The sequence below is a fragment of the Heptranchias perlo genome, chromosome 21 (assembly GCF_035084215.1).
Source record: "Heptranchias perlo isolate sHepPer1 chromosome 21, sHepPer1.hap1, whole genome shotgun sequence".
NCBI lineage: Eukaryota > Metazoa > Chordata > Chondrichthyes > Hexanchiformes > Hexanchidae > Heptranchias > Heptranchias perlo.
This window is the reverse complement of record NC_090345.1, coordinates 26,884,521-26,902,013: the sequence shown is the minus strand read 5'-3', so window position 1 is coordinate 26,902,013 and position 17,493 is coordinate 26,884,521. Positions and strand designations below refer to the sequence as shown.

Here is a 17,493-nt window from a genome sequence, read left to right as displayed (position 1 = left end):
GTGGGGGGGAAGAGGTCGGAGATCGTGGGGGGGAAGAGGTCGGAGATCGTGGGGGGGAAGAGGTCGGAGATCGTGGGGGGGAAGAGGTCGGAGATCGTGGGGGGGAAGAGGTCGGAGATCGTGGGGGGGAAGAGGTCGGAGATCGTGGGGGGGAAGAGGTCGGAGATCGTGGGGGGGAAGAGGTCGGAGATCGTGGGGGGGAAGAGGTCGGAGATCGTGGGGGGGAAGAGGTCGGAGATCGTGGGGGGGAAGAGGTCGGAGATCGTGGGGGGGGAAGAGGTCGGAGATCGTGGGGGGGGAAGAGGTCGGAGATCGAGGGGGGGAAGAGGTCGGAGATCGTGGGGGGGAAGAGGTCGGAGATCGTGGGGGGGAAGAGGTCGGAGATCGTGGGGGGGAAGAGGTCGGAGATCGTGGGGGGGAAGAGGTCGGAGATCGTGGGGGGGAAGAGGTCGGAGATCGTGGGGGGGAAGAGGTCGGAGATCGTGGGGGGGGAAGAGGTCGGAGATCGTGGGGGGGAAGAGGTCGGAGATCGTGGGGGGGAAGAGGTCGGAGATCGTGGGGGGGAAGAGGTCGGAGATCGTGGGGGGGAAGAGGTCGGAGATCGTGGGGGGGAAGAGGTCGGAGATCGTGGGGGGGGAAGAGGTCGGAGATCGTGGGGGGGGAAGAGGTCGGAGATCGTGGTGGGGAAGAGGTCGGAGATCGTGGGGGGGAAGAGGTCGGAGATCGTGGGGGGGAAGAGGTCGGAGATCGTGGGGGGGAAGAGGTCGGAGATCGTGGGGGGGAAGAGGTCGGAGATCGTGGGGGGGAAGAGGTCGGAGATCGTGGGGGGGAAGAGGTCGGAGATCGTGGGGGGGAAGAGGTCGGAGATCGTGGGGGGGAAGAGGTCGGAGATCGTGGGGGGGAAGAGGTCGGAGATCGTGGGGGGGAAGAGGTCGGAGATCGTGGGGGGGAAGAGGTCGGAGATCGTGGGGGGGAAGAGGTCGGAGATCGTGGGGGGGAAGAGGTCGGAGATCGTGGGGGGGAAGAGGTCGGAGATCGTGGGGGGGAAGAGGTCGGAGATCGTGGGGGGGAAGAGGTCGGAGATCGTGGGGGGGAAGAGGTCGGAGATCGTGGGGGGGAAGAGGTCGGAGATCGTGGGGGGGAAGAGGTCGGAGATCGTGGGGGGGAAGAGGTCGGAGATCGTGGGGGGGAAGAGGTCGGAGATCGTGGGGGGGAAGAGGTCGGAGATCGTGGGGGGGAAGAGGTCGGAGATCGTGGGGGGGAAGAGGTCGGAGATCGTGGGGGGGAAGAGGTCGGAGATCGTGGGGGGGAAGAGGTCGGAGATCGTGGGGGGGAAGAGGTCGGAGATCGTGGGGGGGGAAGAGGTCGGAGATCGTGGGGGGGAAGAGGTCGGAGATCGTGGGGGGGACGAGGTCGGAGATCGTGGGGGGGACGAGGTCGGAGATCGTGGGGGGGAAGAGGTCGGAGATCGTGGGGGGGAAGAGGTCGGAGATCGTGGGGGGGAAGAGGTCGGAGATCGTGGGGGGGAAGAGGTCGGAGATCGTGGGGGGGAAGAGGTCGGAGATCGTGGGGGGGAAGAGGTCGGAGATCGTGGGGGGGAAGAGGTCGGAGATCGTGGGGGGGGAAGAGGTCGGAGATCGTGGGGGGGAAGAGGTCGGAGATCGTGGGGGGGAAGAGGTCGGAGATCGTGGGGGGGAAGAGGTCGGAGATCGTGGGGGGGAAGAGGTCGGAGATCGTGGGGGGGAAGAGGTCGGAGATCGTGGGGGGGAAGAGGTCGGAGATCGTGGGGGGGAAGAGGTCGGAGATCGTGGGGGGGAAGAGGTCGGAGATCGTGGGGGGGAAGAGGTCGGAGATCGTGGGGGGGAAGAGGTCGGAGATCGTGGGGAGGGAGGTCGATCGTGTTTGCAGGGTCGCTACAGGTAGGCTTTTTGGGCCTGGAGAAAGCACTCCTGCTCCTCCGGGCCCACAAGCAATGCTATAAAGGCACTTACCTGCAGTTTCGGGCCTTCTCACCTCTTCTCAAGTGGCGTGAAGTAGAACGCCCAGGAATCCCAGCCCCCAGGGGTTAAGAACAAAAAATCTGTAAAAATGGAGGTCTGCAGCCTTCTTGAAAGCTGTTACTGACCGACCTGCCTTCGAAGAGCGGGTTGGTCGCTAGCACCTCGTCCTGCTTCCATTAAAACCAGAAATAGGCGGGTTGGAGGCGGGTTTTAGATTTTAAAAATTTTTACTGCCCCTCTGCCCCAAACCCATAAGTTTTTCCTCATTTAAAATCATGCCCTATAAGTCAGAGGAAATCATGATCAAACTACATACTGTTCTGGTCTGATCACACCCTGAGCATTGTGTCCAGTTCTGGGCACTATGACACAAAGGAGACATTTAAGCACAGAAGGCAGAAGAGTGAAAGAGAGAGAGCAAGAGAGAAAGAAAGAGAGATAGAGAAAGAGAAAGGGAGAAAGAGTGAGAGAGGGAGAAAGAAACAAAGAATTAACTTGCATTTTTATAGTGCCTTCACAACCTCAGGATATCCCAAAGCGCTTTACAGCCAATGAAGTACTTGTGAAGTGTAGTCACTGTTGTAATGTAGGAAACACGACAGCCAATTTGCACACAGCAAGGTCCCACAAACAGCAATGTAATAATGACCATATAATCTGTTTTGTGATATTGACAGAGGGCTAAATATTGGCCAGGGCACCAGAGAGAACACTCCTAGGGCTAGACAGACTGGATGCAGGAAGGATGTTTCCCCTGGCTCGGGTGTCCAGAACAAGGGGTCATAGTCTCAGGATACGGGGTAGGACATTTAGGACTGAGATGAGGAGAAATTTCTTCACTCAGAGGGTGGTGAACCTGCGGAATTCTCCACCACAGAAGGCAGTGGAAGCCAATTCACTGAATATATTTAAGGTGCTGGATAGATTTCTAGACACAAAAGGCATCATGGGGTTTTGGGGAGAGAGCGGGAATATGCTATTGAGATAGAGGATCAGCCATGATCATATTGAATGGCAGAGCAGGCTCGAAGGGCCGAATGGCCTACTCCTGCTCCTATTTTCCATGTTTCTATGTTTCCTGGTCTTCTTCGAATAGTGCCATGGGATTGTTTACGTCCAACTGAAAGGGTGGTTTAACGTCTCATCTGAAAGATGGCACCTCCAACAGTATACCACTCCCTTAGTACTGCACTGAACCGTCAGCCTGGATTATGTGCTCACATTTCTGGAGTGGGACTTGAACTCAACCATCTGACTTAGAGTTGAGAGTGCAACCACTGAGCTAAGGCTGACACCCAAGAACAGCCACAGCTGACACCTGAGAAGTAGCATAAGGCGAATCCTTAGTGTTAGAGGTCAGAGTTTATGAGGAGAAATGAAGAATTTGGGCTTTTCATTCTAGAAAATAGATACCAATCAATTCAATGGGCTCATTTTTTAAAAACTGTACTGCCTGGAGTTTCCTCCTTGGGGGCAACCTGGAAGTTGCACCCAAAATTGCACCCGAAGATGTGCCCATTTTGCTGATGTCAAGTCACACCCAAGTATCCTCCCAATCGAACTTAAAATGGGCATAAATCAGCGTAAACAATCGGAGCCCAAGGAAAAGCCAAACCTACACCAGTATATTTCTTCTTTGTGTCTTAAAGTTTAAAGTTTCAACTCATTTAACCATCATTCATGCACACCAGACACAGCATTTTTAAGAACCTACAATCAGGGGAGCTTTTCATTTTTTAATGTGACTTACACTTTGCCACAAAAATGCATTGAAAGAAATAGATAATACAGAGCAGGTCTCAATGAAGATCATTTTTGTTATAAAACACTCAAAAAATGTAATTAAAAGGCCAGAAAAATGACTGTTTCCTGCTGCGCCTGAAAATCTGGACGCAATGTTGAGACCCCCCCGAACAAACGCAATTGGAGGATACTCACTTTGAGAGTTGGGGGCACAGCTAGTTTTGTGGGCAGAGATTCGTTTGGACAAATGGTTTGATGGACGGATGTAAAAGATCAAGGAGAATTGGGCATATTTAAGTTATGGGTATAATTCATTTACGCCCAAAATTCTGCGATCTTTTAAGCCACGTAACGTGAGCGCAAATGCGGAGGCCTACAAGTTTCCTCGAGTAAAATTACGTAGCTTAAGAAACCTACAAGTCAGGAGATTTAATTAGTCAGCAACATATTAAAATATATTTTGAAACATTTTGCTTGGGTTCATGAGCACATCAATAGCAAGATTAAAGTTATGACAACCAACTTAATACTTACTGATTAAAGAGTATTCTCGAACGAACAATGAATTTGAAGACATATTCTAAGGATTTCATTGCTTTGAAGAGTTGTTCTGTCACAGTAGGCTTCTCTGAGTGGTCCACATAGTTTTTCAATACTGTGGTAAGTTTCCTGATTAAAAATTAAGACTTAAGTTAGTTCAACACATATCATTTATACACATTGTGCTGTTTTAGACAATTAAACCGAACATCTCACTATATATGTATAATCTGCAAGAAGCCTGACTGCAGACTCTTCCCACTAACCCTTTCCCCAAAACCAATTTTCTCTTTTTTTTACATAGAATGTACAGCACAGAAACAGGCCATTTGGCCCAACTGGTCTATGCCAGTGTTTATGCTCCACACGAGCCTCCTCCCACCCCTCTTCATCTAACCCTATCAACATCACCCCCTCTATTCCTTTCTCCCTCATGTGTTTATCTTCAACCTAGTGAGTACATTCTGCTTCTGCAGGTTTTTTTTATCTAAGCCAGTTGCACAATCTCATCGATTTGTTTCGGATCTTATTTCCCCAGTCGCATTGGTTTGTCCTGTGACCCCCATTCCCATAGATTTGCAAAGTAAACAAAACGTGCAACCGCACTGGATTATCCTACAGTCTATTCCCCAAGGCCCCCGCTCCCACCCCCCCTCCCCACCACCAACATGTGGACCAATAGCTCAATATGATCCAACAACTCCCCCGGACCATTTTGTTCCCTTCTATCATTTCCCACAACAACGTAGGTGGATGATCAGATTGCAGATCTTTACCCATGTCCCCTTTAAACTGGCCAGAAGCAGGTGTTCCCATGATATTCCCACCCACCCTGACAGAGCTATTTATAGGGCCGATGCTAGAACTCATCATTTCCACACATCAAAAGCTCACTGGACAGGGGCATCATGGAGTCTGTATATCGTCACTGAGCACCTTGGGTAAAACTGCCCGCTTTTCCTTCAAACTATTAAATGCTACATTCTGAGATGGAGGAATAAATGTGCTGTGCCACTATATATTACAATCTGCCGCGCACCTGCAATTTCCCCGGGGTGAGTTCCTGCCCTCAGCTGTTTTGTAAGGGGGAAGATCAGCTGCTTCCTTATGAGCAAAGAAGTAAAGTTGCTAGTCCTCTATGATATGCACCTCCTGTGTTAGATGGTGACCCTCTACCAGGCTAGTAACTGAGAGATGTGCAAGAGAGTCCCATTTTGATTTTCTCTCCACCACTGCACAGCAGAACTTGATCTCCCCTCAGTATGTCATCACAGCAATGCAGTGGAGACTGCCAATTCAGTGCCCCTCTGCTTTGGGGCATCTGTTTTGAGCAAAAGTATCGACCACAATCTAAATAACTACAAGTTTCAGTAAGTTAAAAAGGGATCTTGCCCAGATGGATTGGAATCATCTGACAGGCAAAACAGTAATTGAACAATGGGAGGCCATCAAGGAGGAGATGGTTCAGGTGCAAAGTAGACATTCCCACAAGGGGGAAAAGGAAGGGCATCCAAAGCTAGAGCTTGCTGGATGACTAAAGATATAGAGATTAAAATGAAACAGTAAAAGGAGGCTTATGATGAATGTAAGGTCCATAATACAGTAGAGAAACAGGCTGAATAGGAAAATTACAGAGGAGATCTAAAAAAGGGAATAAGAGGGGCAAAGAGAGAGAGCATGAGAATAGATTAGCAGCTGATATAAAGGGGAACCAAAAAATCTTTTATAAACATATAAATAGTAAAAGGGTAGTCAAAGGAAGGGTGGGGCCAATTAGGGACAAATAAGGAGATCTTCTTGTGGCGTTAGAGGGCATTGCTGCAGCTGAGGTACTAACTGAATACTTTGCATCAGTCTTAACTAGAGAAGAGGATGTTGCCAGTGTAGCAGTAAAGGAGGAAGTAGTAGTGATAGTGGATAGCATAAAAAAGATAAAGAGGAGGTACTTAAAATATTGGCAGTATTCAAAGTAGAAAAGTCACCAGGTCCAGATGGGATGCATCCTAGGTTACTGAGGGAAGTGGAAGTAGGGGTGGAAATTGCTGAAGCTCTGGCCACAATCTTCCAATCCTCCTTAGAAATGAGGACAGTGCCGGAGGATTGGAGGATTACAAATGTTACACCCCTGTTCAAAAAGGGGAGAGGGATAAACCCAGCAATTACAGGCCAGTCAGCCTAACGTCGGTGGTGGGGAAACGTTTAGAGACAATATTCCGGGACAAAATTAACTGGCACTTCGAAAGGTATGGGCTAATAAATGAAACTCAGCATGGATTGATTAAAGGAAAATCGTGTTTGATTACTTTGATTGAGTTCTTTGATGAAGTAATGGAGACGGTTGATGTGGGTAGTGCAGTTGATGTTGTGTATATGGACTTTCAAAAGGCATTTGATAAAGTACCACATGTTTAATTTTGCCAGCAAGTCTAAGCCCATAGGATTAAAGGGACAGTGGCAGCGTGGATACAAAATTAGCTAAGGGACAGAAAGAAGCGAGTAGTGGTGAACGATTGTTTTTCAGATTGGAGGGAAGTATACAGTGGTGTTCCCCAGGGGTCAGTATTAGGACCACGACTGTGTTTGATATATATTAACGACCTGGACTCGGGTATAGAGGGTATAATTTCAAAGTTTGCAGATGACACAAAACTCGGAAATGTAGTAAACAATTTGGAGGATAGTAACAGACTTCAGGAGGATATAGACAGACTGGTGAAATTTAATGCAGAGAAGTATGAAGTGATACATTTTGGTAGGAAGAATGAGGAGAGGCAATATAAACTAAATTGTACAATTTTAAAGGGAATGTAGGAACAGAGAGACCTGGGGGTGTATGTACACAAATTGTTGAAGGTGGCAGGACAAGTTAAAAAACCATATGGGATCCTGGGCTTTATTAATAGCGGCATAGAGTATAAAAGCAAGGAAGTTATACTAAGCCTTTATAAAACACTGGTTAGGCCTCAGCTCAAGTATTCTGTTCAATTCTGGGCACACAATTTAGGAAGGATGTCACGGCCTTAGTGAGGGTGCAGAAGAGATTTACTAGGGATGAGGGACTTCAGTTATGTGGAGAGACTGGAGAGGCTGGGGTTGTTCTCCATAGAACAGAGAAGATTAAGGAGAGATTTGATAGAGGTATTCAAAATCATGAATGGTTTTGACAGAGTAAATAAGGAGAAACCGTTTCCAGTGGCAGAAGGGTCAGTAACTAGAGGACACAGATTTACGGTGATCGGCAAAAGAGCCAGAGGCAACATGAGGAAACATTTTTTTACGCAGCGAGATGTAATGATCTGGAATGCACTGCATGAAAGATTGGTGGTGGAAGCAGATTCAATAGTAACTTTCAAAAGGGAATTGGATAAATAGTTGAAGGGAAAAAAATTACAGAACTATGGGGAATGGGACGAATTGGATATCTCTTTCAAAGAGCTGGCACAGCACGATGTGCCGAATGGCCTCCTCCTGTGCTGTACCTTATTATGATGCTATGATACTTAAAGGCTTTTTATAACCAGTTTCAGCACGAAGCATTCAAATCTGATGCAGATTGCAGGTCCATTTACTTTGTCTAATCAATTTACTTTATCCCTAATCTCAGAAGAGCACATGTGCTGCAATGGTATAGCATTTCAATTTCTCATACCAGGCTTCCATTTGGACTCTTTAAGGGAGACAATTAATTTTATACTAAAATATGGAAAGTTTTGGGCTGCGGACTCATGCCCACTGGTTTGAAACTGCCTGAATTCTTAGGCTCCTAATATCAAGTAGAAAGGAGAAAATGTCATTTCATCAGTCTGAGTTATATTATTGTCTAGACCCCAGCGATAAAAGGATTATGGTCATTAAAAATCTTGGAAAGTAGTTCAACTTTCATAAATACTCCATCACAGGATCCAACCGCTTTCTCCTTGTAATCTGCATACTCTACATTCAGCAGTCTCAATGGCAAAGATGGAGAACTTGCCATGTAAAGAATCAAATCCAAATCTACGCCCTAGCAGTCTGTGGCACTGCAGTCTGGAGTATTTACATACCAGATTGCTTTATTAATAATAAACTTTAACTTTATATGATCCATCATAACATTCTCTTTTTGTTAGAATTTGTAAGCAAGCTGGATTTTTCCAACATGCCAAGATTATTAATAACATAGGACAAAAAATGCTATGTTCAGTAGCTAGTTGCTAGTCCTCTTAAGAGCCATGACATCAAGTAGAAGTCTGTGAATCACAAATGTTGTTTTTATTTTAGTCAACAGGGTATCTGACACACATGGAAACCTATCACAATGTCTAAGAATCTCCAGATCAGGCTACTGTGAAATCTAGGTGGATACATGTCCAAGTCAAAATGGCAAGTGACTTGGAGAGGAACCTAAAAGTGATGGTGTTCCCACAACATTGCTGCTCTTGTCCTCATGGGTGGCAGAGGTCAGAAGGCACAATGAAAATGCATGGAGCTAACTGTAAGCGGTAGGATTTCAGGTGAGGTAGTAGCTCTTAAAAGGCTGCTGCTTGCACTTAAAAGGGAGCTGTATTGAATATCTGCCAAATTCAGAAACACTTCTTGCACAATAGCAGAAAACACAGAAGCAGAATGGCTCAATTTGAAGATGCTGCCATAGAGGTGCAACTCAAGCCAAAAAGATTTTAGAACTGAGGGGTTTTGAGACATACTTGGGTGGAAGGTACAGAACAAGTGAACCAAACTACAGGAACTACAAAGCTATAGAAGACAAACTGCATCATTTTTGTCATGCAGTCCTTTGTTTATTACTATTCTTTCCCCTAATCCTCACTGACGAACAAGCATACACTGCATCTCAGCAACATAGCACACAATAATTTGCCAAGTAAACTCTATTTGAAGGGGTATATTACTGACAGCATTCTAACAGGTTTCTCTTGATATCTGGGAAGAGCTGACCCAGAGGTCTCCCTAGCACCTCACAGCAACCTACACTACTCAATCCAACAGTAGCAAGCACCAGTACAGATATATCAACTCCAGAGAGTTCAGTTAATGAGATGCAGGATGGAGCACTAGTTGAATCAAAAAGCACAAATTAAGAGGAACAATTGGTGATGGCAGTGAGGGATTAGCCAAACAGTGAGTTCGAGACTACCTTCAGCTGCAGAGGCAAGGGATTGGAACTTCATGAAGGCCATGGGATGATGATAGGAGTCCAGGTGGCCACATCCTTGACATCTATAACACCCTGCACTTTGGGGAAACTTGCCAAACAGAAAATAAGCAATGCTGTCTTGTACAGCTGGCAGCTTTCAATGGGGTGGTGGCGGTAGAGTAAAACAAAAGGGGTGGACTATGGCAAACAAGACATCAGTCACCTCCAGTATGCATCTGTGCACTGCAGATTGACTGATTTGGCACCTATACCCATAGGTAAGCTTGAAATAATCTAGTTGGATAAAATTTGCGGCTGTGGTCATCTTCATAACACAGACAGAGCCATCCATTACTGATCTGAAAGTTCTGCTCAAAGAATGTAACATATTCTTCATAATTACTTTCCCGGGGAATCACAGATGGTGGAGGCAGATCTCTTATGCAAAGAGGTTGCTGTTCCTTAGTCCATAGACATGGCTGGTTGGGTAAAGGCAGGTAAGAGTAATCTGTCTCATGTATAAATGGATCTGTCTCTGATCCTCTTTTTATTCTTCCAAAACAAGTAGATTAAGAAGAATCCATTAGGGAATTCCCAGCTCCAGAATCTGGTTGCTGCAACTCAAATTGCAGCTTGCAAAAAGCCAGAAATGGAAAATACTGAGGCCAAAAATTAATAGAAATGCAAAATCTAGGGCCGAATTCAAACTAACAACAAATGTAAGGGGAAAAAAATGGAAACAAATTCAAGAATCAAAACACAAAGCACAAACTCTACAGTAGAACACACCTTACACCAGAAACACCAATTTTACATCTGCAATGGAGGCATTATGTGGATTCCCCACAAGGTAACTGACAAAAAGTACCACCAAGTAATGTACATATTATTTGGGCACTTTTGCATGAGAGGCTTCAACACTAACAATTTTCCAATGCTGGGAAATCACAGGGAGAAAGTCTGCTCATCCAATTTTCCTCACCAACACTACCAGCTACAACAGCTGGAAGATCTACATTCAAAGTGTCTATTCATTGGTAAGACTTGAGCTGCGGGGTCCCAGTCACTAGGATAGGCTTCCAGGTATTCAGTGACCAGCAGACTAGCTTCAAGTGAATCAATAAACCCTTTTGTTGAGCATGAAACAAAGTAAGAAGGCAAGCACATATTGTGGATACCTGTCACCGGGGAAAGATGCATAACATTTTACACAAATTTGGAAACCAACCAACAATTCAGAATGTACTAACTTAATGCAGATTTTAACGATAGATGTCTTGAAACACTCACGTGTAAGCCAAGGTTGCGCTAAAGTGCTTTTTGATATAGGTTTCAAGAACAGGGTTGAAATGCTGAAATTTTCTATCAGCAATCAGTCCAATAATAAATACCTGTGTTTTGGGGGAAAAAAAGATGGGTTTAAACAAATAGCATTCACTCAATGAGGCCATAGCTTGAACAAGTCTGTATCCAATTGTTGGACATGTCATGGATGGTAAATTCTACTGCACTGAATAAATACAACAATAGATTTGTTACTCCAAATACTGTAATTGATCTTAAATTAATGTTGCCATATTTTCAACACTATTTTGCTACCAAAGACTGACAAATGATTCTGCCGCTTCTTAAGGTAAATGCAAAACAGAAAAACACTACGGTAAATAACCATATACAGTGTAAGCAAGATCAGTGCAATGATAGATTAGCTACCATGTAGAGCATTCCATATTCTTGAAATATGAAGTTCTGGGGAAATTAGATGCCTAGCGCACAAATGAAAATGTCATGATTTTGCATGTGACTTCGTTCCACCTCCTATAAAGCACCATTACTCCAGCTCACCTTGATGAAGTTAAACTAAAACTGACCATCAAACTCCTAACACTAAAAACCTATATCCCTGCTTAACTTGGGAGGTTGTTTGGGTGGGATTACAGGGTGCAGAATATGCCTTCATTGGAAGAATGATCTTCCAAAGTCTACCATTCTTCAAGCAAGTATCCTTCACACACAGTTGGAGCATACCAAAATGGTCCAATTCAGAGGGGTAGATGCCAATGTAGATAAGCCGTGACAAGATCTGCTAATGACGTCATAAGTGTAATAGTCAAATCCAGACACTAATGCATAGCAAACTATGAGGATTATTTCTTGTGGCAGCCAAACAAATGCTGTCAACTGGAACCTAACAGAGTTGCCAGCAAGTAATCAAGGATGAATTGGAATGTCTTTTAACCTATCGCCCGAGTTTCTTTCTTGGAAAATGGTAGCAGTGCAGAATGCACTTGACCACCTGTGTAGGCAAATACTACTTTTGAGACTCCAAAATTCTTTGCGCAAAGCAATATTGAATTTAGGCTCAATAATCATGCACATAAACAACAACTGGTATGATAGCAGATAAAAAGATGGCACAATTTAAATATGAAAAAAAAACAAGGATTAGAGAAAGGCCATTTGGCCCATCATGCTTATCTCTCGAGTATTTCAGTTCACCCAACCTAGCATCCAAATGCAAAGTGAATGCCTCTAATGTCTGATTCCACTGTCATACTTGGTAGATTAGTCCTAATGTTTCTCATCCTTTGAGCATAGAATTATTTTTTAAACATTTGTTTTAAATATTTTTGTCCTAGCCGCTCGACTTAATTTCAATTCTGGGTTGATATCCTATTTAATATTGGACCTCCAATGGCATTGAGTACAAATAGGCTGGAATATGATTGTAATATTTAGCTGCTAACCTGGCCTGTTTTGATAACATCATTGCTCCAGTACATCCTATGGGTAACTGGCATATCAAGGCAATTGCAGCGGTTTGTAAAAGCTTGGGCTTAATCACTGTAACTGCTTGTAAATTTCTGGCTCCAGGTCAAAAGAACCCAAAATAAGACAGCCAGCTGCTTTTCTTTTTTTTGTGAAGACCAACCACTTGAATGAATCCATGTCTTCAGGCAAGGCGGGGAGAAGGATGGAATGGAAGAAAGGTATTTTCAAATACTTTTAAAAAAATAGTATTAATACTTTTGCTTTACTTCTAACAAAAGGTGACGGATTTGCATTACCTGTTAAATCTAACATCAATATAAAAAGTCTGCATCTGTGCACACTTCCTCTTTGCAAAGCCTTACTTCTTGTTTTAATGTTTTTGTGAAAACCTTTTCCCATTTCAACTTCCTACGTTCACATTATAATGGAAATTGGCTATGTATACTTATATCACCCTTCCTCCAGTGATAGTGCTATAATCCTTCATCTTTGCATCTTCTAGCTCCTCAGCCTGTACTGCAGAGAAATTCCTGTGCTCCAACCAATTCTGCTTCAGTACATCCCAAATTCCTGCAAGTTTTGCTATTTAACTATAAATAATAATATAAAATCATAGTATTGAATAAAAATAAGGGCATAATGAATGACTTTAAAATAGGAACTCAAATATATTTGCATACCTTGGTCCAATTATTCCTGCCCTCTAATCTCATTTTACTTGAGACTACACTTGGTCTTGACTCCGCATACGCAATGCCACTTAATTAGTAATATATTAATATTAATATTCTTCACATTTGTCATGATTATTTCCAGTTTTCACAATTTAGTTACACTTTAGCCATTCTTTTGTAACAATGTGACATTAGTAACACCTGCTTTCATAACACTGCAATGCCTGTTAAAATTGCCAGTGTACTTATCTTTCATTGCATTTTAGTCCTCTGACCACTTGTGGTGCTATGGCACAGTCATCCAGCTCCACTTGCCATTTTCTTTTTACAACATATCCTACTTTTGCAGGAAAGTTTTATTTTTCATTTAATCTATTTAGTATTTCTCTTTCCTGCTCCAGTTAACCTACCCCTTCGGCTTCCCTGCATTTTCCCATCATCCCACTATAACAAAAAAAACCTCACACTTAAACCCAGGACTCAAAATTTAGTGCTAACATGATTTTTTTCTTTTCTACTGCCTTTCTTCGGCTTTACAGACAATTTCTACTCCCCGACCCTCTGGGCCAACTCACAGACCTGACCTCAGCAACCATTTTTTTGCTACTAAGTTTTTTTTATCCAACAAACCATTCCTGCTTCCTGAACCTCTAAGCCTACTCCCATACCCACAGCATCCTCCTTTTTCCGTCTGTAACATTTTCTAGATCAAAGTAAAATAGTAGGAAATCAGAACTGAAGAGTTCGGGAACATGTGAATCAAAAGCAAAAAAAAATTAGAAAACCACCAAGAAACCTCTAAGAACTTCGGAAAACAACCAATCCTGAATGGTCAATCAGGAAAACCTACCAATCGTAAAAAAAAATTAAAAAGGTGAAAAAATTGAATCATTCAATACATTTTTTTTCTCAGTGACTAAAATTTTTACCAACAGCCTTGATCTTGTTAGCTGAAAGCTAAGGATGTGTACTGTGCACCATTTTGTAGCATGCATCAGTAGCAACAGCATAACTGCTATACTGTTTTGTCTTCAGCTTCCAGCAGTACCTGTTGACTATTATTCAAAACTGATTTAAGAAAAGCTAGGGAACAATTTTGAAAAGCTTTCTTCAGATCAAGTCTATTGATTGTCTTTAAAAAGGAGAGTGAGTGACTAATTCTCAGTAATTTTAGAATAAGGTTAGAATAAAGTTTACAGCATTTATAATAAAAATGTAAAATGCAATATAGAAATCATTAATGTAAATTCATTTAAAAAATCTCCCAACACAAAAATCTGTAAACTGATTCAAAAGAGACAGAATAGGATCTTGTCGCCTTAATTCAAATTAAATATTTACAAATTATCTCTGTGATGCATCCTGCTTGTTCTAAAATCTTCCATTTGTTCATGACAAGTACTAGCAGGAGAATTAAGTGAAAATTCTAAACTCTTATACTGTATCCTAGAAAAGTGCAATGAAAAACATAAGAACATAAGAAATAGGATCAGGAGTAGGCCATAAGGCCCCTCGAGCCTGTTCCGCCATTCAATCAGATCATGGCTGATCTTCGACCTCAACTCTACTTTCACGTACGATCCCCATATCCCTTGATTGCCTTAGACTCCAAAAATCTATCAATCTCAACCTTGAATATATTCATGATGTGGAGATGCCGGTGATGGACTGGGGTTGACAATTGTAAACAATTTTACAACACCAAGTTATAGTCCAGCAATGAAATTGCTGGACTATAACTTGGTGTTGTAAAATTGTTTACAATTGAATATATTCAACAACTCACCATCCACAGCCTTTGGGTAGATAATTCCAAAGATACACAACCCTCTGAGTGAAGAAATTCCTCCTCATCTCAGTCCTAAATGGCTGACCCCTTATCCTGAGACTATGCCCCCTAGTTCTAGACTCTCCAGCCAGAGGAAACAGCCTCTCAGCATCTACCCTGTCATGCCTCGAGGAATTTTATATGTTTCAATGATATCACCTCTAAACTGCAGAGAATATAGGCCCACTCTACTCAATCTCTCCACATAGGACAACCCTCTCATCCCAGGAGTCAATCTAGTGAACCTTCATTGCACCACCTCTAAGGCAAGTATATCCTTCCTTAGGTAAGGAGACCAAAACTGTACACAGTACTCCAGGCGTGGTCGCACCAAAGCCCTGTACAACCGTAGCAAGACTTCCTTACTCTTGTACTCCAACCCCCTTGCAATAAAGGCCAACATACTATTTGCTTTCCTAATTGCTTGCTGTACCTGCATGTTGACTGTCTGTGTTTCGTGTACAAGGGCACCCAAATCTCTATGAATAATAACATTTAATAGTTTCTCACCATTTAAAAAAATTTCTGTTTTTCTATTCTTCCTACCAAAGTGAATAACCTCACATTTCCCCACATTATACTCCATCTTCCACCTTCTTGTCCACTCACTTAAACTGTCTATATCCCTTTGCAAACACTTTGTGTCCTCCACGCTGCTTATTTTCCCACCTAGCTTTGTATTGTCAGCAAACTTGGATACATTACACTTAGTCCCTTCATCTAAGTCATTAATATAGATTGTAAATAGCTGAGGCCCAAGTACTGATCCTTACAGCACCCCACTAGTTACAGCCTGCCAATCTGAAAATGACCCGTTTATTTCTACTCTGTTTTCTGTCCGTTAACCAATCCTCTATCTGCACTAACATATTACCCCCAACCCCATGAGCCCTAATCTTGTGTAACAACCATTTGTGTGGCACCTTATCGAACGCCTTTTGAAAATCCAAATATACTACATCCACTGGTTCCACCTTATCTACCCTGCTAGTTACATCCTCAAAAAACTCTAATAGATTTGTCAAACACAATTTCCCTTTCGTAAAACCATGTTGGCTCTGCCTAACCATATTATGATTTTCTAAGTGCCCTGTTACTACTTCCCTAATAATGGATTCCAGCATTTTCCCGACTACTGGTGTCAGGTTAACTGGCCTGTAGTTCCCTGTTTTCTCTCCCCCTCCTTTCTTGAATAGCAGTATTACATTTCCTACCTTCCAATCCACTGAGACCGTTTTAGAATCTAGGGAATTTTGGAAGATCACAACTAATGTATCCACTATCTCTGCAGCCACCTCTTTTAGAATCCTAGGATGTAGGCCATCAGGTCTGGGGGTTTGTCGACTTTTAGTCCCATTAATTTCTCCAGTACTTTTTCTTTACTAATCTTAATTACTTTAAGTTCCTCACTCTCATTAGCCCCTTGGTTCCCCATTATTTCTGTATGCGTTTTGTATCTTCTACTGTGAAGACAGATACAAAATATATGTTTAGCTTCTCTGCCATTTCCTCACTCCCCATTATAACTTCTCCTGTCTCAGCCTCTAAGGGACCTACATTTACTTTCCTTTTTACATACTTGTAGAACCTCCTACAATCTATTTTTATATTTCTTGCTAGTTTACTCTCATATTCTATTTTCTCCCTCTTTATCAATTTCTTGGTAATCCTTTGCTAGTTTCTAAAACTCTCCCAATCCTCAGGCTTACTATTCTTCTTGGCAACATTATACACCTCTTCTTTTAATCTAATGCTATCCTTAACGTCTTTAGTTAGCCATAGATGGATTACTCTTCCCCTGAATGTATGTTCATTGAGAATTATGAAATATTTCTTTAAATGTTTGCCATTGCTTATCTACTGTTATACCTTTTAATCTAATTTCCCAATCTACCTTAGCCAACTCATCCCTAATACCTATGTAATTGGCTTTATTTAAGTTTAAGACTCTAGTTTCTGACTTAAGTACTTCACTCTCAAACTCAATGTGAAATTCTATCATATTATGATCATTCTTCCCCAGAGGATCCCTTACTATGAGATTACTAATTAACCCTGTCTCAATCCACAAGACAAGATCTAAAATAGCCTGTTCCCTAGTTGGTTCCACGACGTATTGTTCTAGGAAACTGTCTCAATGCATTCCATGAATTCATCCTCCAAACTACCTTTGCCAATTTGATCTGTCCAGTCTATATGAAGATTAAAGTCCCCCACGATTATTGGGGTACGAGACAGGTTCCATTAAAAAAAACTTGCATATTTATAAACTCAGTTTAGGAAACAATAAAAACATAATCCTTTTAGTTTTCAAAGTAGTAATCTGTAACAATTCTCAATACTCAATGCCATCCATAATATTAGCATCTAATAGTCTGCAATAGAAGAGGAAGAAGAGTGGTGCACATTAGTGAAATTACAGCGAAGTATACCGTTATCAATCTACTAAGGATATTATTCAAAAGCTAATGATTAAAACACTAGCCAATTCATAACTATCTGAAGTTCTGCTATATTTAACAGGGTTGTGGTTAAAAGAAAATGACAACAGCTGCAAAAGATGAAACTTACCAGAGAATCAAAAACTAATGTGTCAAAAGTGTCGCTGTCAGAATTTTCCATCATGATGTTAAAAAGTGCATCAAGTGTATCTTGCAAAAACTGAAAAAAAAGTTTAGATTTGAGCATACATAATCCAATACAATATTCAGTGCTTAATGTTCATTTTGTTTTCTTTTGTATCCAGAGAATATCTTGTGACAAAGAATCCAAATGTTTTTGGTGGGGCATTACTTATGCCAG

At 42.6% G+C, this 17,493-nt stretch overlaps 1 protein-coding gene across 3 annotated transcripts in view; it reads right to left on the bottom strand.

The window, feature by feature from the left end:
* Positions 1-17,493, bottom strand: part of dock1 (dedicator of cytokinesis 1) — a 472,808-nt gene that overhangs the window by 310,843 nt on the left and 144,472 nt on the right. For all 3 annotated transcript variants that reach the window (XM_068002361.1, XM_068002362.1, XM_068002363.1), the window contains 3 exons: positions 17,263-17,352; positions 10,708-10,808; positions 4,278-4,412 (listed from right to left, as the gene is read on the bottom strand). In XM_068002361.1, coding sequence (XP_067858462.1) covers positions 4,278-4,412; positions 10,708-10,808; positions 17,263-17,352 — 326 coding nt within the window. The remainder of the gene's footprint in view (positions 1-4,277; positions 4,413-10,707; positions 10,809-17,262; positions 17,353-17,493) is intronic.